At 31.2% G+C, this 21,491-nt stretch overlaps 2 protein-coding genes across 15 annotated transcripts; both read right to left on the bottom strand.

Annotated features, from left to right (window-relative positions):
* Window positions 1-420: 420 nt before the first annotated feature.
* Window positions 421-14,296, bottom strand: LOC106764837 (protein ROOT PRIMORDIUM DEFECTIVE 1). Of its 13 annotated transcripts, none has more exons than XR_002668306.1 (7): window positions 5,802-5,912; window positions 3,132-5,105; window positions 2,951-3,045; window positions 2,715-2,835; window positions 2,509-2,628; window positions 1,175-1,398; window positions 421-1,000 (listed from the first exon to the last, which is right to left on the bottom strand). XR_002668306.1 is itself a non-coding variant. In XM_022782516.1 (3 exons), exon 2 carries the CDS (start codon window positions 10,829-10,831, stop codon window positions 9,503-9,505), a length of 1,329 nt encoding a protein of 442 aa, XP_022638237.1. In that variant the 5' UTR covers window positions 10,832-10,863; window positions 14,107-14,296; the 3' UTR covers window positions 5,922-7,292; window position 9,502. The 13 variants fall into 13 exon arrangements, 5 of the variants coding, with proteins under 5 accessions (XP_022638237.1, XP_022638238.1, XP_022638239.1 ...); XR_001375996.2 differs by having other exon boundaries at window positions 2,720-2,835; XR_001375998.2 differs by lacking the exon at window positions 2,509-2,628 and having other exon boundaries at window positions 2,720-2,835.
* A 3,504-nt stretch (window positions 14,297-17,800) lies between these two features.
* LOC106764347 lies at window positions 17,801-20,793 on the bottom strand. Of its 2 annotated transcripts, XR_002668091.1 has the most exons (2): window positions 20,181-20,793; window positions 17,801-17,830 (listed from the first exon to the last, which is right to left on the bottom strand). XR_002668091.1 is itself a non-coding variant. In XM_014648631.2 (1 exon), the coding sequence occupies exon 1, from the start codon at window positions 20,700-20,702 to the stop codon at window positions 20,244-20,246; it is 459 nt and encodes a 152-aa protein (XP_014504117.1). In that variant the 5' UTR covers window positions 20,703-20,793; the 3' UTR covers window positions 19,837-20,243. The 2 variants fall into 2 exon arrangements, 1 of the variants encoding a protein (XP_014504117.1); XM_014648631.2 differs by lacking the exon at window positions 17,801-17,830 and having other exon boundaries at window positions 19,837-20,793.
* Window positions 20,794-21,491: the final 698 nt, after the last annotated feature.

Below are 21,491 nucleotides of genomic sequence, written 5' to 3'. Positions count from 1 at the left end.
GCACTAACTGAACTGAGCTATTAACTGAATTGTAAACTGCACTAACTGAACTATTAAATGAACTGTAAACTGCATTAACTGAACTATTAACTAAATTATAAACTGTACTGAATGAACTATTAACTGAATTGTAAACTGCGCTAATTTTAACTGAACTACTAATTTTAAACTGAATTGTACAAATTTTAACAATGTACTAGATCTAAAATCTGATTTTAACACTATCTAATAACAAAGTAACTTAAATTGAATCATTGATTCGTAAAAGTCTTCGACTAATATTTGAGAAAATCTTAATACCATTTAATGTTCTATTGACGAACAAGATTCAATTTATTTCCTCAAAGCTTTTGAAGTTCTTTAATCAGAATCGAATATGAAAATAAAACTCATTTTTAAGAAGTACGTCACCAAAAGTATTTATGAAACTTATAATTTTGTCAATATAAAATTCTCACATGTTCAACAATAAAATATATGAACAAAACAATAAAACATCTCCAAAATCTGTTAAAAGGTTTAAAGATTTTGACAGACCCCTGGGAGTGGATTCATTTCAAAGCCCAATACATTAGAATCTCCAATACATTAGAATCTATAGTAAAATGTATCCCAACACAACACTAATATATAAACAGGGAGTGCACTCCAACTGTTTGCATTTATAACAGCTCCAGCATTTGAAGTTGCTGTGATGGATGAACAAAAGCTTTAATCATACATGACTCTACCACAACGATCACATGCACTAGAGGCAATTGGAGCAGCTTCTCTTGGCTTCTCCTTCTGCAACTTTGGAACATCAATTTCCAAAACATCAGCCAGGGCCTGGTGTCAGCGAGGTCCAGAGAGCTCAATGGCTTCAATAATAAAGGAAGATTCTTCGTGAACACTGTAGAGACAAATCCACTGCTTTCTCCAACTCTACAGGATCAAAACATCCCCTCAGATCCCTATCCACTAACACTTCCACCTGTTTCTCCTCGTATAAGGTTCTAACCTGCAGGAATTCGGTAGCTTCTTCAAAATTTATGATCAATGCAAACTCTAGAATATAAAGTTGTGAAGGAATATTATTATATAAGTCAAGGTTATTATCATGTAAAGACCAAAGTGACAAAAAATATATGATGTAAAAAAGTGAGCTCACAAGTAATTTAAAGAAACTACTCACCCAATCAAGAATCATTCCCTTTTGGACCTGAGCATTTCCTGCAAGACCAAAATCCCCCACCACAGCTTCAAAACTTTCATCTAACAAAATGTTTGCAGCCTTAACATCCCTGTGGATTATTTTTGGATTGCACTGTTCATGCAAGTATAGAAGCCCGCGTGCTGTACCAAGAGCAACGCGCATTCGCCTGTTCTAGTCCAATGATGGCTTTTCACGGCAAGTCTCTGTTTGAAGACAAGGGAGAAGATAAATTCATTAAAATCAAGAGCCATTGGAATTTAATATAGGAAAGAATGTATTAAAAGAATAAGTTGCATGAACTATGGTGCTATCACAAGATTTTTCTTGATACAGAAAGTAAACATAATAGTTATTACAGATCACACACTGCCATTTGAAAATGATTGAATGAATGGACATGTAGTGAGTAACGGAATCACTACATGTCACTGATTTGAATCTCCTAATTTCCACTGTAAGAGGCATGTAAATAGCAGTTACATTACTTTACACAGCCTTAAGTATAGAAATTCTAATAATATTTGCATATTGTTAGAATGTGTTACAGAGAGAAGAAAAAAGCTAGGAAGATCATGTCAGGAAGTACCATAAGAATGAAACTGTAAGTTAACTTACCAAACACCAAAAGTAGTAAGAATGAATCTTTAATACTTATCAGATGAAAAATTAAAGTAGAAAAAAAGAAAAGAATGTGAAGAGACCATATAAACCGATATTAAAACTTCACAGCAGCTATTGATATTAAGCTGTTGCTTCTTACACCTAATCAAATTTCTTCCCCCACCCCATAAAAAAACTTCGGAAAGATTCTTTAGACTTGATATTATAACCTAGAATAAAACACTATTCAATTTGAACCCTGGAGATTTAGTTACTAAATTCACATTATTCTTTAGACTGTTAAAACTCAGTACCAGATCCTTGAAATTTACATAGAATTGTTTCTGATTCAGTCAAGTTATCTATCAGAAGGTGTATTTGGTTAATGGATTGACGTATCACTATAGCCCTTTTATAGTCAATTAGCATAGAATATATGTAGGTATGTATATTTACGACTTCTACTGACCAAGGTTATGGTGTTTTTATTAAGAAAAGTTCACGTTCAGTTGAAGCACAAAGAAAGCAAATTCTTAGAAGAGCCACCACCAATCTAGCATGTATATATGTCAAATGTAAATTAATTTCACAGCTCCAGTGAAGGAAAATTTTAAACTTTGTGTTGTTTAAGAAAATATTGTGTCACACATGCATGCAGCACAGAAAAGAAACCAGCACACAAAAAGAAACCCACAAACAGATACTGTTCTTACTAGTTTTACATATTTCATGAGCCTAAGCTACGGATTCCTGCCAGTTATGAGCTCAAACAGTAGCACACCAAAGCTATAAACATCACTTTTCTTAGGTCTGGAAAGCCCAAAGTTAGTGACCTAAACATATATAAAAGAAGAAAGGTTTTGATCTTCAATATGGACAGAACAGAAGCAAGTGAAGAAAAAATTGATCTCTTTCTAACCATACAAATGGGAAGCAAGGCTGCCATTGCTCATGTGTAAAGAAGCATATGTTTTCCTGTGTGCCACATATCCCACCAAATCCACAAGGTTTCTGTGATGTAATCTTCCAAGTAATAAAACCTGCTAACGTGAAAGGAAAGATTATTAAGCTGTCTTAGTCTTACCAACATGAAAAAGGTTATAATCCGACAAAACAATATGAAAAACAAAGCATTAAGGTTATAATCTTACGTACATGTACTTTAGATAACTAACAAGTTGTGACAAAACTTCAATCATCGAAATTAATAGCAGCACTTGAAGGTCCCACTTCATCTTGAGAGGTTATTTCTACAAAATAAAATAAAATATTTCATAATTTTTGAACACTTAAAATATAAATTAAAAAAATATATAAATTTGTCATATAATCTCACCTTGCTCAAATTTATCAAGTTCTTTAGGATCCTCGTCAAAAAGTATAGAGAAAGATGTTCCTTTTAACCAATCTTGTGTGCAAACAAGCGCTTCCACTATTTTAGGCGTTAGGCAACTACGATAAGGACTAACCACTCTTCTTCCTATACTGAATGCACACTCTGATGCTACGGTAGAGATAGGAATGGCTAACACCTCTCGAGCCATATTCGCAAGGATTGGAAATCTAGTCGAGTTGACTTTCTGTAAAATATCAAACTCAACTGACATATAAGGTTCAGGATCCTCTCTCAAATATTTATCAAGCTCTGATATATAATCAAATCTACGTGTAACTCTTAGGTAGAAACGCATGCCATGAGGATCATCATCATCATCATCTAGTTGAGGTTCTTGTTGACTACTTTGAGAACCCTCCTCAATACCTTGATATTGTTCATAAAGAGTTTTTAAGGATGACAATAATTTTGCTTTCAATTCATTGGCCATACTAGATTCAAATAGATAATCAATGAAGTAATTAACAAAATCCAACTTACTCCTAGGATCAAGCACAACAGCAATCAATAATAAAATATTAATTCCATTAGGATTTTCCCAATATTTTTCATACTTGCCCTTCATCCTCATTGCCATCGGTTTTATGCTTACATCACCACTCTCAGAATATTGTCGAATCCTTTTACCGATTCCAAACACCTCATTCATATACATATGACTGGTGACATAAGAAGAACCACAAATGCGTAGGGTAGAGTCATAAAAGATCTTTAAAAATGGTAGAATAGACCTCGCATATTCCCAATCCTCTTCTAATGGCACACCACCATTACTTTTGGCCATTTCAATACCGAATTTCTTATCTTGCATATCTAGCAAGACAAAGGTATCTTTGTACTTCAAGCTTGCCTCTAACATTAAGTAAGTTGAATTCCACCTGGTTTCAACGTCAAGACAAACAATACCTTGATAAGAAATTCCTTCTTGTTCAACACAGGCCTTGAATTTAGCAAATCTAGCGGGAGAAGATTTCACATATTTAACTACACCCCGAATTTTTGAAATTGAATCTTTGATCTCTTTTAGGCCATCCTTCACAATCAAACCCAATATATGCGCACAACAACGCATATGAACATATTCTCCCTTTAAGACAAGACAATTCCAGGATAACATCCTTCTTTTGAGGTATTGGACCCCAACATCATTTGTTGTAGCATTATCCACAGTGATACTAAGGACTCGCTTCAACTCCCAATTATTCAAACAAGCCTCAACATGTTTAGCAATGAGCTCCCCTGAATGTCCAGCTGTTTGAGAAAAATTCAAAATTTTCTTTTGAAGTTTCCAATCATTATCAATAAAGTGAGCTGTTAAACTCATGTAATTTAGGTTTTGGATTGAAGTCCAAGTATCTGTGGTTAAACAAACCCTCTCACACTGCTTTGACAGAAAAATTTTCAACTTTGCTTTTTCCTCTTCATAGAGTGCCCACATTTCACGCCTCAATGTAGTGCGGGATGGGAGTTCAAATCGTGGTTGCAATGACCATACAAAGTCACGGAAGCCCTCGTTTTCCACAAATCGAAAAGGAAGCTCGGACTGCACAAACATCTTCACCAACTTCATTCGAGATGCATTTTGGTCAAATTTAGAAATAGTTGGTGAAGGGCTAACACTAACTTCTGTAGTTGATGATGAAAGCTTTTGCCTTTTGAATGCTTCTCTATTAGGATTTTCTTTGCATCTCATCAAATGATTCCTCATCCCGCTTGTTCCACCCGAATATTTAATCAAATCACCACAATAATTGCATTTAGCCTTCTTCTCAGAATAAGGTTCTTGTTTAGTAAAATGTCCACAAACATCTGATCGACCTTTACTATTCTCAGTTGACGATGAATCGATAGATGGAGGTAAATGATCCATTCCAGAGGTAAATCAGATTAAAATTCTGCACCAGTTTCAGCACACTGCACCAGATTTTTTACTTGCTCAAGCTTTCACAAAAGTATGGAAACAACAAATTTTGTTTCAAGTAAATCATGAACATGTTGCAATGTATGACTACTGCCTAATCTTATGCCTAATCATGAACATAGAGCAGCATCAATACAAGGACACAGAAAAATTATGCAGTGGTGCCATAAGTATCAAAAACTAATATTAAGTTGAAAATGATATCAAATGATGTGTTAGAAAACATAAAACACTAATCCTTACTCATACCAAATGACATTAATATCCTCATAAACAGTGAAAACGGGATAAGAGAGTCATTTGATAGTAAAAGAACAACAAAGTAAAACAGCCATGAAAATAGGAAGCTGGTGGTGAAACAGTGTTGACTGACATCTAGACAGCAGGGGAAGATGACAACAAACATGAGGGCTAATGTTATCACATTTACGTAAACTGATAAAATAGCACATTTCTACCAAAGACCAATACTACAAACCAATAAGGGTTCTACAATGGACCCAAAAACAATAATATACATAAATTATGCAACTTCTATTACTGAAGCATAAAGACACAGAACCTACGTCCTTGTGCTTCCCTGTCAACAATCTAAACATATGAAAGTAGTAGCTTAGCAAACCTAAAAAGAGGAAGTCAAGAAATGTAAAATAAACGGACACCTAAAGATGGCATGCTTAATCACAAACCTGATGAGTGATGGTCTGATCAGATTCCCCAAAGGGTGCCCCTTCTCCCTCCCAAGAAACTATGCCCCCAAAAGCAGGAATAACAAAAAGTAATGACTCCCTTGGTACCTGAATAATTAGACCAAAAAAAATGTAGGCAACGTCAAAACTAAACAGCCACAAGGAAACTTCCAAAAACTCAAACCAAAAGTTAAAAAACAAGCCATCTCGAACCAAAGTTGAATACGATGTATTGTGCTATATGCATATACACGGATCATATGAGATGCACCTATGATGCTGTATTAATATATTCTCCAACTAAATTTTGATTTTTCCTTTGATAATTTATATTTTATTAAATGCATTGAATTATTACATCATTATTAAAGGCCTTGTATGTATATTTTCTAATCAATCAATGATCTAAAACTTCTTTACCAAAAGCACAAAAATTAAACTTCTAAAACTATAAGGAAACAAAAAGAATGAAGTTGCAAGACATGATGACATTGATGGAAGAAAAATGTTAATGAAATTAAAAAGATTAAGCACACCTCAAACACAAAAACAGGAAAAAATTCCAGAAAAGTTATCAGCATTTGAAATCTTGGAAGGGACAAAAAGGAAAAACAACATAAGATATGGTGCAACTAATGTTACATTGCTTAAACTTTTTCTAAGGCCGTAAGAAAATAATACAGGTAACAAAATTCATATGAACCAAAAAGAAAAAGTAACTATGATTGGAACCATTTCCTAAGCTGTTTTGAAGGCTTTTTCTCTCCGTTATCTTGGGAACCCTTGTGTGAGAACTTGGATCTATATTGTTCAATTAGCATGTCAAGCTTGTCTACTAAGTCCTTCTCTACTGAATCTTTATTCTTCTTAGGCCGTTTCTTAGAAACCACCTTATGCCCTGCTTCTTGTTCTTAGAAACCTTACTATCCTAATAAAGACGATATTTACCCATCATCATCCACTAGCATCTAACAAAAGAAATATCCATTTTAAGACAAACTTCTACATAACCAGGCAATATTCCCCAACTGTTTTACTCAAAAGTGAATATATGCATGCGTGTGTGTTCGTGTAGGATTACTTAAGGGAGAAACTTGGTTTTCGAAAATTACTTTTCTCTTCTACATATGCTCAAAACAGCATACAAACAAACACATTAGAGTTTATACAAGCACAAGGGCCTCTGAGATGATGATGGGTCAAGCCAATTCATAATTCATAATGGGGTAAAAAATAATTAAGAAATTAATCAATAACATTTATATCCCCTTTTGCAGCAGGACAAACATTATACATTCACAATGCCACATATTCTATTTCTATATTGTACTTAGTATCTGTCTTCCTCCTCTTAACATTTTTTTTACACTTATATTCTCTCAAACTCAGTCACCCTCATTCTTTTCATGACTTTGTCATTCTTTATTCCCATGGCTGGTATCTTATGGAAAATTCCTACAAAATTCTTTATTCCCATGGCTGGAATCATACCTACAAAATAAAATTATTACAATTGCAAAATTCTAGGAAAACTGTACATGAGAAAGAAAACAAATTAATAATCATACAGATTTGATAATATCGAAGTGCTAATCTCATGTCATATCGAAAAATATATTCATATCAAATACCAATGAAGAAAAACTGGCATATAAATTCCAGCCGGGTACAATGTTGAATTATAATTATAACAGTTCATCTATGTTAAAGTAAAAAGACACAATATCAGTTTTCCCCTTATAGCCAATCATATTCGTGTATGATTTTTTCATCCAGCTGAACACCAAATGAGCTAGCTTTGTTGACTATCTCCACTGCTCTATCCAACTTTCGATCTTGTTAATAGACACTACTGTATCATCAGTTTAACATTGTCTTAAAAACAGTAACAAAAAGGTAGATATGAAATTGATATCACATAACAAATAGCCTATCAAAACTATAACCTTATCATTGTGCTGGATGTTTCAACTGATGGAACAACACCAGAGGAATTTTTTAAATAAAATATACTTGACACAAAATTCAATTTGCCTGCAAGCCTCCTGTTTCATTATATCTATCCTGTTCATGCAAGATACTTAATATTAATTTGCTTCAAGCATGGCTTTGATGAAGGTATTGTAAGCCACGGTATCAAGCTCCAGACACCAGGTTTTCTTTAAGACTCGTGTATATAATTCTCAGCCTACAGACGTTCTCCTAGAAAAGAGTTACACAAAATTATCTACCAAATGCTAAATAACCACAAGTTAAAATGGTTGTCTGTCACTTTCACATTTTCTGAAAATAACATATTCATATGATTTTTCACAATTCCATGCGTACACAGTTTAAAAATAAAATCTAATTCTCAAATAATAGCATAGCTAGCAGATTACCACAAAGCTGCTCACATGTAACAAAACCAGCAAAACTAATCACACAAGACTGGCTCAAGGACCTAGGGCACGCCCAACACACTCTAAATATGGCTAAGAAATGAATTCCATCAAGAAAAAGCTACAGAACAACGTAAACAAATAAAGACTGAGCTTGCAGCACACATAACAAATATATTAGATGAAATAGCCTCATGCACCCTATTTGATCTTGACCACATTCCACATCAAGCATCTCCAAGAAGATCTCTTCAGTCTGTTTTATCTTTCCAACTTGCCCCTATAAGCGCTACACTATTCAGTATAAAATTACACTTGGTCTGTAGCTCAGCTCCTGAGGCTCCAAACTATAAATACACTGTATCAATCTCTATATTTTGGAGGAAAACAATATAAAGTGAAATATTCATGCCATACAATACACCCACTAGGTTCACCAATATTTTCTTAATGATCAATACCTTATTTTGCAGATTTTTTAAAGAAAATATTTAATAACACTCTTTATACTTACCCATTTAGTCATTACTCAAATTTAGTCTCCACTGCCCATATTTTTTGTTTTGTCAAATTTGGTTTTCACAATTTTAATCTTCTATTTTTTGTTTATCTGTAAACTTACATCCAATATTTAATGCAACAGTTGATGTAGCAGTAGAGTGATGAGGTGGGTGATAGGATATTAAGAGTCTATGAGAGGAGAAAAAGGAATTTATGAGGTGGATAGGAGATTAGGGAATGTTTGTAAATGTTAGCAGTTCTGTTAACAGTTGGTTAGTGGTAGGGGGTCCTTTATAAGAAGGCTGGGGGCTCTTGTAAAGGGTTAGCTTTTGATATTCTTTGTGTAGACAGGAGGTTATTCCTGTGAAGGGAGAGTGCTCCCTTGAGAGTTGGGTGCTGTACTTGTACACTCTTTGAATACAAGAAGAATATACACTTTGTTTCTCCAGTTTCTGAGTGTGTGTGTGTGTGTGCTGTTTTGAGTGAAAGATTGATTTATTTACCAAAGAAATCTATCAGTGGTGTGTTGTATAATGTCACATCAGCATTTACTTTAAATATGGAAGTCAACTTATCATGTTGATTGAAATTGCACTACTAAAATAATGGTTGACCAAATTCCAAGAACGGAAACCAAATTCGACCAAATGAAACATCAGCAACCCCAACCAGACAATTTGAAATCTCCTTCCAATGAAAATCAAAAGTAACCCACTGATATTATGCATGCTCCCAAGAGTCTGATTTTACATCAAGGAATACAATCCCCAAAAATGAAACAATTATCTATCTCTATTGAAATTGGAACAAACTCTGACCTCATGAGTTTTCAAATTTTCGATAAGTTTGGGCAATCTCTCCAACATCCATCTCAAGATCATCCCCATGTAAAGGATCCTCATAGTCCAAGGTACCAATTTGATCAATATTCACATGCAACTCCCCCATTTCAGAATCACACTGGTCCGAAACCAAATCATCATAACATTCCGCATCAGACCCCTCACTAGAAACCTCTAACTTCTTCTTCCTCCCTCTGTAACCCACAAGCCCTAGAACCTTCTCCTTCCACAGCACCAAGGGACATTTCTCAATGAGCTCGGAACCCTCATAAGCCTCAGTCAAAAACACACTAAACCTCTTCCCCCTTTCTGACACATAGAAGATCCCACAATGCTTCAATAGAAGCCTCATCAACTTCTGAGGCATCACAAGCTCCCAACGAAAGTGAGTAAGGTGATCAGTGACCAACCTCTTCTCAATAGTGAAATTAAGCAATTCGTGCATAACAGCAACAGCCCTTTTATCAAACTCCAAAGAACCAGCCTTAAGTCCACGGGCATCTGCATAGGGAGACAAATAAGACATCTCCTGAAAATGCTGAATCTTTTCAGCATAGTACCGATATACCCTCTTATAATTTGAAGGAAACTTCAAAGGGAACGGAAGGGAAAGCATGCTAGGGAATTCACTTTCACTTCCACTTCCAGCAACTCCACTCACCGCCTTCTTCTCCAACTCAGTAATTGCCCATTCAGGATTCCAAGACACAAGCTCCAAAAACTCAATCCCATCAAGTGTTTTCACCACCTTAAAATGTTGAGGATACTTGTGCACCCAATGGACTCTAAAATCCAAGGACAACCCAAAATCTCTTCTAAAGTGAGCAATCTTCTCCAACGGAAGACGTTTCTCCACTGACATCATGAGAAACCTTGTAACATATTCTGCAGCCTTGTCAGCATGGTCCTCGATGACCCTTTGTTGTTGTTCCATCAAGTCCTCAGCTTTTGGGGTCATGCCACACCATAGGACCCCCTTTTGGTCCTTGTAGAGTTCAAAGAGTTTGGGGGTTTTGCGGAGGAAATCAGAGATTCGGTGGGGCCTAGGGAGGTTGATTTGCCTCCGGTGATTCTCTAGGGAGCTAACAGGAATAACCATTTCGGGTTCTTGCTTCAAAAGCTCCATTAAGTAAATGATTTTGGAGACTATCTTCCATTTCTCAGTTACAACTTCAAGGTCGTGAACCCTCTTCTTCTTGCTCCTATCTTGGACCCTCCTGCTACTCGTCATCCATCGGATCAGAAACTCACTGTGGTAACAGTAACGATCCCTTGTTCTTCCTAACCACCGATTACACATCACCATCGCTAATCCAACTTACTTCCCAACGTTATTATCTGCAATTCCATAAAGCACCATCTAGCATAAGTTAAATTACCCAATAATCAACAAAAAGAAACAATACTAAAAACATACTGCATGAAACTGCATTACACATAGTGAAAAAAAGGTGTTTATGGTGTAGCCTTCTAGGATTGAAAAGGTTTGTAGTTGAGCTAGGTAAAGTGTCATAATAATTTGAAGTCAAATACCGGGTCTACATCAGGAATAATTTCGGCATTTTCTACTTGGAAGGTTGTTCTATCTAAAGAGCATGTGAGAAGGGAAAAGAGAACTTTAGTTTAAAACCAAAAAAATTGAAACTTTCGTCATATTTCCAAATAAAAAAAATAGCAGAAGTACAGTTTATATTTATGAAAGATCGATCAAATACTTTTAAACTAAACTTGAATAGCTTTTACATTATTAATTTTAGTTGAGATCGTCAGACTCTAAAAAGACACAGTACGAAGCGGTTGCAGAGCATAGACAAAATCATTCAAAGACAACTTGTAAAGTTCATTATGCAACTACCAAGCCAAAAATCCTGCAACCACCATATTCTTATCATCGCCTCCATCATAACACAGAACCAGCCAGAAGATTAGAAAAAAAAATTACGCAAAAAGCAGTCAGAAAAAGAAATAAGCAAAGAACAAAATCCTAAACCCCAATCCTAGAACCAAACATAAAAACGAAGCAATAAAACACTATGACAATCATAGTTAGCGAGCTCGACTGTTAACATGTGAGAACGTACGAGTTTACGTTAATACACCGCCGGTTTCCCGAGTTGAATCGTAAGCAGAATCGTTTTTGGAGCAAAATCGATAGGCTCGTCGTTAACTCGGTAAGCTCGGCCAAAATAACAAGCTTTCAATCGAATTGGCGAGTTAAGCGGGGTATTTTTTTAATACAAAAACGACACCATTGATTGTCGTTTCGTGTGCGGAAATAAACAAAAACTCACCGCGATTAGGTTCCTTCTTGTCTTCCCCCTCTACTCGCTGACGGCTCTATCTGTTCGTTAGGCACTCTCGTTCTCTCTATTCCCCACGCCGTCGTTGTTGCCGCAGTTCGTGAAGTAGTCGTCATTCCGGTCATTGGCGTGGTGGTGCGCGGTGGTTCTCTTCTCAGGTCACGACATCATTACCGTTCCAACCGTCGCAATTGTTCGTGCTATAATTTTTTACTCCACTAATTTTCAGTTTCTATTGAATACTATGCATTTTAAAAATTATAATAAACTATCTTTTACAACACCTATTAAATTAAACTCATTAATTTTTTAATCTAAATTCAAAATACACACTTATTACCAACTTCTACCAGAAAATGCAGGCAATGAATTTTGGTGAATGAGACAGCTTATATCCATTACTTTTTTTTTTCCTTTAAACATGTAATAGAAGAATAATTATTAAGGTCAAAATGTTATCATTTTAAAATGTAATAAAAGATAAAATAGAAAACCTTTTTTTATACAGAATAGATAATAAATGTATGTGTTTTTACTAGTAATAAATATAAAATATTATAATCTTAGTTAAATTAAATCATTTCTAGGCTGAAAACTTAAATAGGCTTAAATTTAGGTCGAACCTTTCTATATATGTACCGGTTAATTTATTTAATAAAATATTAATTATATTTTTAATATCAGAATAATGTTATTTTATTAAAACAAATGCATGTTTTATAATTTATATTTCAAAAATTAATTTCATTACTATCATTTCCTTTTACATATACATATTTATTTTTTATTTAAATTACTATATTTCTTTATTCTTACCTATGTTAAAGCAGTTCAAAATTATCTATTTAGTAGTTAACATTGGCCTCTAATTACAATTAGAATAGAGACGGAGTAAACAAAGCGATATTCTAAAAAAAAAATTATTACTACAGTTTCATTTTTCTATATTGTTATTTATATTTATATGTACAGTTTTCAATTTAGATCAAAATTTAATTATCAGAAAGTCGAATTCTAACCTTCACTTTGGTTAATGGTATCCGGAATACCATTCCCGAAAAACTGAATCAATGAGTTGGTTTTTTAAGTTTTTAATTTTTATTAAAATAAAAGAGAAGGAAAGAAAGAAATTATATCTTTCTTAATGAGAAAATATTTATTTATGTTTTGATTTTGTTAAATCATCTTTTTTAAATGATTTTTATTTATTAATAAATAATAGGAAATTTAAATACGAAAAAAATAAATATGAAAAAAATAAATATATAAATATATTTAATAGAATTCAAATATGAAAGAAAAAAAAATATATAAGTATATTTAATAGAATTCAAATATAAAAAATAAAAAATAAATGTATAAGTATATTTAATAAAATTTGAATATGAAAGAATAAAAAGTTTTGAAATTTTAGTAAAAACTGGTTGTAAAAATTATGAAATTAGAAATTAAGGATTATTATTAAAAGGAAATTGGAATAAAATTTTGAATATGTAAAACTATGGTCTAATATTTAAATTGTTAATAATTTAATTTATTATTTTTTATGAATTATATGGAATATTGTTTTGTATAGAAGAATTATTTAGTTAGAGTGAACAAAACATTTGAATATTAAAGTATTTTTATGAAAATTTATTATTAAGTTATTTAGAAAAACCTTTCAATTGAGAACGTAAAAGTGAATTATTGAGTGAATAAAAGATAAAATAAAGGTTGAATAAAAGATAAAATAAAGGTTGAATAAAGGTAATGGTGAGATGTGGAAAATATAAAATGTAACTGTGCTACTCAGAAACAACAAAAAAAAAATCCCCAACAACAGGTATTGCATCTTTTCCAGTTCATTGTGACTTTTCCAAATCCATTTTCTATTTGTATATTAAAAACATCATAAAGCAGCCAGTGTTGTTTTTTCAGGTCTGAAGCAGAAGATGGAATGGAAGAACCAGAAGGAACACCAAACAAACAAATCACTTATTTAAACAATAGATACCGTTTCACTCTTTATCTTCACCGAAAACCCTTCTCCAAAATATTTCAATGTATTCTATCATTCTTCACATCAGTATCCATAACCCTCTTTTTATATCCTATAAACTCACATAATCAAATATGTATAGAAATAACCTAAACCGATAAACGCACAATAAAAGTGCAATTACAACTACTACTCGAAAACCAAATCATATCACTGAAAATCTCAGAACCCAAACCAATACTAATTTCAAACACAAAAAATGTCTTGCAATTTTATAATATACGATTTTAAAAATCTCACCTTTAGGACAATCACAGCTCCGTCTTTGACCTTCACAGGAAAAACATTAGCGCCACCACATGCTCAACCTCCTCAGCAGGAGCTGGTTTGAGCTTCTCGTTGACAAGGACTGAATTGACGGAGGAGGGGAAGAAATTTTAGGGCTGTTGTTTATATGAGAAAGGGGGAAAGTTAACTGGCAAAATTGATTTTAGGATTTGATTTTGTAAGAGAAAAAGAGAGAAAAATAAAAAGGTGAATTGAGGGATAAAAGATTGTTTTAATTAGTTATTATTAATTTTTAATATTAATATTATTAAACTTTTTATTATTAATTTATAAATCTAGTTATATTATTATAATAATAATAATTTTAATATTAATATAATTAACCTTTTTATTATTAAGATATAAATTTACTTATATTGTTATATTTTATTAATATTATTAACCTTTTATTATTAACATATAAATTTATTTATATTATTATTATATTTTTGTAAAGAAATAGGATTTATTTTATTTATATTAGTGAAAGCATATTGTGTTATTTTTTTTATAATAATAAAGATAATAAAAGTATTATTATAATTATAAGAGTAAATTTAAATAAATTTTACAATTTTATTATTTAATTTTAAAAAATAGTAAAATTGAAAAAAAATTAATATATATATATATAAGTGATAAAATAATTATTTAAAATTAAAAAATATTTAAAAAGTAAAATTAAAAAAATGTATAAAAAAAATCTAATATAGATTGAATAGATATTAAGATATAAATATCTCTTTTACACAAACGGTCCGATACTCACCAGAATTTTTTTTGTTGTTACCAAATTTATTCTTTAAATAATTGATTTTTTAAAAAAATTTAATTTTTTTTCAAACTGAACTAATTTTTAAAATTATAATAACTATCACTAGTAAAAAAATCATATTTTATGACGTACAAACGTAGATAGTTTTGTACGTTATAATAGGTCTACACATTTATTTTATGACGTAACAAAAATTTATGTATCATGTATTGTTGATGACGAGGTCTTAATTATATATCTCTTTAACATATAATATTTGGGATGTTGTAACATGTATTTTATTGGATTTAATGTGATTTTTGTTCTTATATATCATTCAATTTAATTAATTTATTTTTACCTAATTTAGAATCTTCAATTTATACTTCAATTATTAATACATTAATTTAGTAGGTTTTTATTATATCATAAAATGAATGTGTAGACATATTATAACGTACAAAACTATGTACGTCATAGTTTGTTTTTGTACGTCATAAAATATGATTTTTGTACATAGTTTGTTTTTGTATGTTATAAAATATGATTTTTGTACTAGTATATCTATAATAAAAATATTATTTACAAAATAAAAAACAATTAGGTATGATAAAATTATAAAATTTAATTATATTTAATTAAAAAAAAGTGAATACACATTTCACTCTTTCACAATAAAAGAATTACCTATAATAAAATTTATAAAAATATTTATTTATAGACTAATATTTTCATAAAATTGAATAAAAGGAGACGTTGGTAGCTATGATAAATTTTCTTTTTATTTTTTGTTATCGTAATAAAAAAAAGTAGAGATACACGTGTTTTAACCAATATTTATAAAAAAATTTAATTCTTTAATTATTAGAACATCTTTGATCATCATTCTGTCATACCAATTTTTATAAAAAAATTAAGAAAAATTTTTCTTTTAACAACTATTTTTTATCAATTTTCTGATAACGTCTCCGATCGGTCTATTTCAAATATTTTTTAAACATAAATTTAAAAGACTAACATGTATTCTATTGTTAAAAGAAGTTGTAATATCATGATCTAAAAATTAATTCCGCATGGTATAATATAACTAGAAATAAACTTTAAAAGACTTTATCTTACTACCTTTTTTAAATTGTTATTATTTATTTTCTTAAAAAGTTATCCTTATAATTATTTCACTCTAATATGTGAGTGAATTAAAAACAGGTGGGGATAAAAAAGAAATTAGGGTTCATTTTCAAGCCAAGAGATTATGTGTTTCTTTATGTTACAATAGTTGTTATATACTCAAATGTGCTTACATGTAGAAAATATTTGGTGTACAAAATTACTCAAATATGCTTACATGTCCCATTGGTTGCAAAAGTTATTAAGTTCGTGTACAAGATTGTTGAAGAATTCTATTATGTTTTACTCTCTAATGCTAAGAATAAGTGTTGTTATAAAATTTACAATGGTAAACTTAAGGTTGAATTGTACTTGCTTCAAATTGTTAGATCTTTTACATATAATTATATAAACCTTTTCTTTTTCTCTCATCACATGTAGTTTTGATGTTGAACTTTCCTTAGTTTTCCAAAAAAAGAATTGAATATTAGAGATTTAAAAATTTAACATTTGTATTTAAATAAATGAGGATATTTTCATTTTGTTGTATAATTTACCCATTTGACTTTATTCTTGTTGGTTTTTATGTAAAAATAAAACTCTTCACCACAACGTACCTTCTTTCAAAAATGCAAAATAAGTTTTTTTTTTTAAATAGTCAATTCTAAAAATATTTTGAAATAGGAAAAACGTTTATTTTTAAAATTAAACAAATTAGACAAACATATGAAAAATATATGTTAATTTATTAAAGTAAGAGTAAAATATAATTTTAGTGTGAGAATTATTATTTAATTTTGTTTTATGAATCTTTAAACAATAAGTATATGTATTTTTAATTTTTTTTATCAAATTTAATTGAAGGTTGTTATTGTGAAATGAAATATATCATGTAAAGTCTTCTTTCACCCTATTGGCTTTAATTACTCGGTATCTAATATTTAAGCTTCTTTCATTTTCTACCTGATTATTTATAGAAGATTTCAAGGTTCCTGATTATTTATAGAAGATTTCAAGGTTCAAGTTAGAGATTCTGATTAAATTTTGAATTAATGTAAAAAGTGAAGTCAAACATGATTAAAATAATATTTATAGAAATATTTTATTAACTATGAACCTTTATCTTATTGGCCTCAATTATGGGTCTATTGGTTCAGAGACCCAATAGTTATCTTAACTGTGAAAAGTTACCCATGTTCTCTTCTGGCTAAGTTACCCAACACGAAAATACCCGGCTCAGTGAGCAATAGAGATGTCAAAACGGGTAACTCGGCCCGACCCGGCCCGGCCTACCACGGGTTGGTCACTTAATGAGCTAACCCAACCCGACTCATTTATTAGCGAGTCAGAAAAACTTGAACCCGACCCGACCCATCACGGGTTGGTGGGTAAGCGGATTGGCTCACTAGCCCATTTAATTAATTTTTTTTAAAATAAAAAAATACAAACTTTCTATAATTTAAATTTAAACAAATTTCACTCTCAAAAAATTATGTTAAAGACAATTCAAAATAATAATAAAAAGTATAATATAATTCAAATGTCATCCAAAAACAAACACAAAAAAATACAAATAAGTTTCTTATATTCATCATTTTTTGTTCCTTATCCATTTACAATATTAGAATCTTGAATAGATAAATTCACAATATTTTGCTCTCTTGAATCATCTTCTTTATCTCCATCTACAATTCAATAAAAAAAAGGGTTAACTAATGATATTGAAACACAAAGTAGTAAATAATTAAATAAATTTTGTAGTACTAATAATAATGTTACCTGTTAATTCAAAACCATGTAACCAATTTTGAGTTAAAATGAGTGCCTCAACATTCTCTGGAAGAATGAAGGAACAATATTTGTTTAGCACACGAGAACCAAGACTAAAGAGAAGAAAAAAGAAAGGGTGTTTTACCTGCTCCTTGAACAATTTCAATGAAGTAAGAGTAAGAGCACCATCAAATGAGAGCAAGTACCGTGAGAGTGATTTGTGATAGTAGAGATTACTTTTTTGGTATACACAGTGAGTGAAGAGAATATTTTATTTTTTAGGGTTTCATAAATAAAATAATAAATTAAAAAAATAAAATTAGGTTGATGGGTTGGTGGGTCAACCCAGCTCACCACGGGTTCAACCCGCATGAGCCGAGTCTAAATGAGCCAGGTTGAAATCTGACCCGTATATAGGTGGGTTGTATTTTTCAAACCCAACCCGATCCGAATCCGTGACGGGCCAGGTTGACCCGCGGATTGTGACCCATTTTGACGGCTCTAGTGAGCAACATCATTATAAAAAAAAGGATAATGATATTTAGACAACATTTTTTTTACAACATTTGTCAATCTGTAATTGGTTGTAAATTACTCCATAATCAATAATAATAATCATAAACACTATTATGGAGTAATTTACGACCAATCACAGATTGACACATAATCAATGTTCAAATGTTGTAAAAAAAATGCTGATATGGTATTTAGTACTCGACATTCAGTGCTTGGTTCTTGACATTTGGTAAAATAATCCATTCTTCATAATCTTTGATATTTAATACTTCTAATATGATATCTGTTATCTGATTAAATTCCTGATAGATAGTAATATCTCACTTGTTTTCGATCTGGTTAAAGACTATAAGTAATATGATTGAAGGATCCTCAAACCACGTATTTAAATTTCTAAACATATGATATTATATGTTTTTAATAAGTACATAGATTTGTGATTTTGAAAATAATATCATTTACTTAAATAAAAATAGTATTACATTACTTGTATTAAGAAACGAAGTTTAAGATTATTATAAAAATAATTTGAAAGATAAAATTTACATTCAGTGTAAAATTATGTTAATTTTTAATCGACGTTTTCAATACTTTATTATTAATTGATCTTATTTATATTAAAATATTAAAGAAAGATTAGTATACATGGAAGAAGAGTTGGTTAACAGCATATAAAGTTGAAAGGAAAGAGAAGTGAATAATGGTTGAAGAAGGGGAAAAAGAAAGTGGTCGCATTCTTTGCTTCAATTTTCGGGTCATTATATATAGTGGTTATCTTAGTGGACTAAGCTAAAAAATCTAGTGCTCCTAGTATTTGGATTATAAATTAAATATTTATATTATTTACATTGATATAAAAAAAATGATATAATTTGTGTAATCTATTATTTGACATAAGTATTAGGCAATTTCGTACAAAATACTACGTTTTCAAGGATAACATAATATCAAGAAATATCAATAATATTTTAGAGAATTATTTAAAAAATAATTAAACACTTTTATAAGTAAGATCTTTAGTAAAATATGACTTTTTTTTTTTTTATGTACCTTTCTACATGTCGTCATTTTAAAAACATCATTTTAGTTTATCCTTATCAAAAGTTTTCAATTTTTAGAATAAAAATTTTCATCATAATTTCTTACTTTGAAAATGACTCAGATTAACGTTCTAATAGAAAAAGATTATTTAGTTAAATGTATGAAGAAACAATATTTCACCAAATTATTATATATGTTTATTTATAAACGATTAACTCATTCATTAACCTTAATCTCCACACTAATTTCAATAGCTTTTTATTAAAAAAATGAGTGCAAACTAATTTTCTCAAAATTTCAATTAAACAATTAATTGACACTTAAATGATTTACACTTATATTCTCAAGTTTATTAAAAAAAAAGGAACTTTATTGTGGGTTATGATTTGAATTTTTAAATATCTTCTCTTACCCTATATTGGTAATCTATTCCAATAACTTCTTCTAGTCAATATATCAATAATCATATACTTTATCTACAATATTAACCATTTAAGAAATAACCTATTAGTGAATTAACATAACATCTCTCATAAATTAAAACTAGCCCAATATGAAGTTCTCTAACCTGTTCAATTCCTACACAGATAAAAGCAAAATTACATGAACTGTAAAATAAGCCATAGCAGGTTATCAACTACACCTAAACAAGTTTCATAAATAAATTTTTAAAATAAGGTAGTATTTAGAAATAACTAGCCTATTTGCAAAGTCATACATTTACTACTGCCTTTGATTTTCCAGTCAACAATAGCTATCGATAGCATAAGATTCAGCAAAAAACCATACAGAAAGCATACATAACAGCAACAGAAATATTGTCACTTTGATTATTCTTCATACATCTATTATACTATACCTTGACTAGTAAGTTGTGCAGGAATCACCCGAATAGAACAACAGATGAAGAAGTTACAACATATCAATCATCATCTAGGTGAGAGATCCTGAGCAAATTGGTGTCATGAACAGTGCAAGATCTGGTACATGAGAAAAAGGACATGCTCTTCCTTACCCTTGACTGGATTCCATCTTTGATAAACTTTTTATTCACCTTGGCACTTTTCTGATTCTTGGTGCACTCTTTGAAAGCTGCTAGAAAAGGGTCTTTGTCCTGAACCCAGAGACCCCTTTTGGAGGAAGTTCTGTAAAAAGGAGGCTGAAAAGCACAAGGAGGAAGTGGAATTTGGAAATTATGAACATGGTTTTTGTGAGTGGCTTCTTCTGGTGTAAAAGGAGGGGGTGGCAGCTTGGCCAAAAGCTCTTGCTCTTTTGGGATGAGAGTTTCAGCAAGAGGAGTACTTGTTACTTTGGAGACACCAGGCTTATTTTCCCATGAGAATGCTACCTTTCTCGCTGAATGATCCTTTGGTTGACTCATTCTCTCAGTTTTTTGGTATTGGAATAATGACAAGACCCTTATACTTATATGTGGCTTGAGGAATGAGGTGGTGGTGGAAGTTTTATTCTATGATGATGCCATCATAATTTATATATAGATTTTTTTGGTCCACTTCCATCACAGTGTGTCTAATGGCACAGTCTCAATGGACATTGGACAAGCACATAAAACGTAAGCATAGACAATTTTGGTTTTGTGGTTTGAAATTAACCATGAAAATGATGACACATGAGTTGGGCAAAGAAGACCAAGTTCACACGGGTTTTACATCACTCAGAAGAAGACAATAGCAAGGAGATACAAGAGTATAAGACAAACCCATGATGGTTGACTTGTTCCTCCTCTGTCCTCACCCCTCACTTATAATATATACTAGATTAGCTCAAAACATTGCTTTCAAAAAGCATCAAATTGCACAAGCTAGACCAATGAGTGTGTAGCTTAGCAGACGCAAAACTCATCCAATTAATCAACGATTTCAACTTAAAATCGTGGTTATACAGTTGCATCATTCACAAGCTTATCTATCTTGAACAAAACTGTCTCTATAAAATATACTATGTGCATGCTCTGTCAGAATCAAATGCATAAAAAAGGTCATAGCAGGCCAAGGTTCTGAATCAGATAAAAGGGGACAATCTGTTTTTGAGTCATGTAACATGATCAGGTTACAGAAAATTATAAACTAGTCAGGCACTATGCTCTTGCTTTCTTGTTTTATTTCCACCAATCCTTTTCTATATATATATATATATATAAAACTAAACT

This window comes from Vigna radiata, chromosome 6 (genome assembly GCF_000741045.1).
Source record: "Vigna radiata var. radiata cultivar VC1973A chromosome 6, Vradiata_ver6, whole genome shotgun sequence".
Lineage (NCBI taxonomy): Eukaryota > Viridiplantae > Streptophyta > Magnoliopsida > Fabales > Fabaceae > Vigna > Vigna radiata.
Note: the sequence above shows the minus strand (reverse complement) of the source record. Positions and strands in the feature narration are given on the sequence as shown.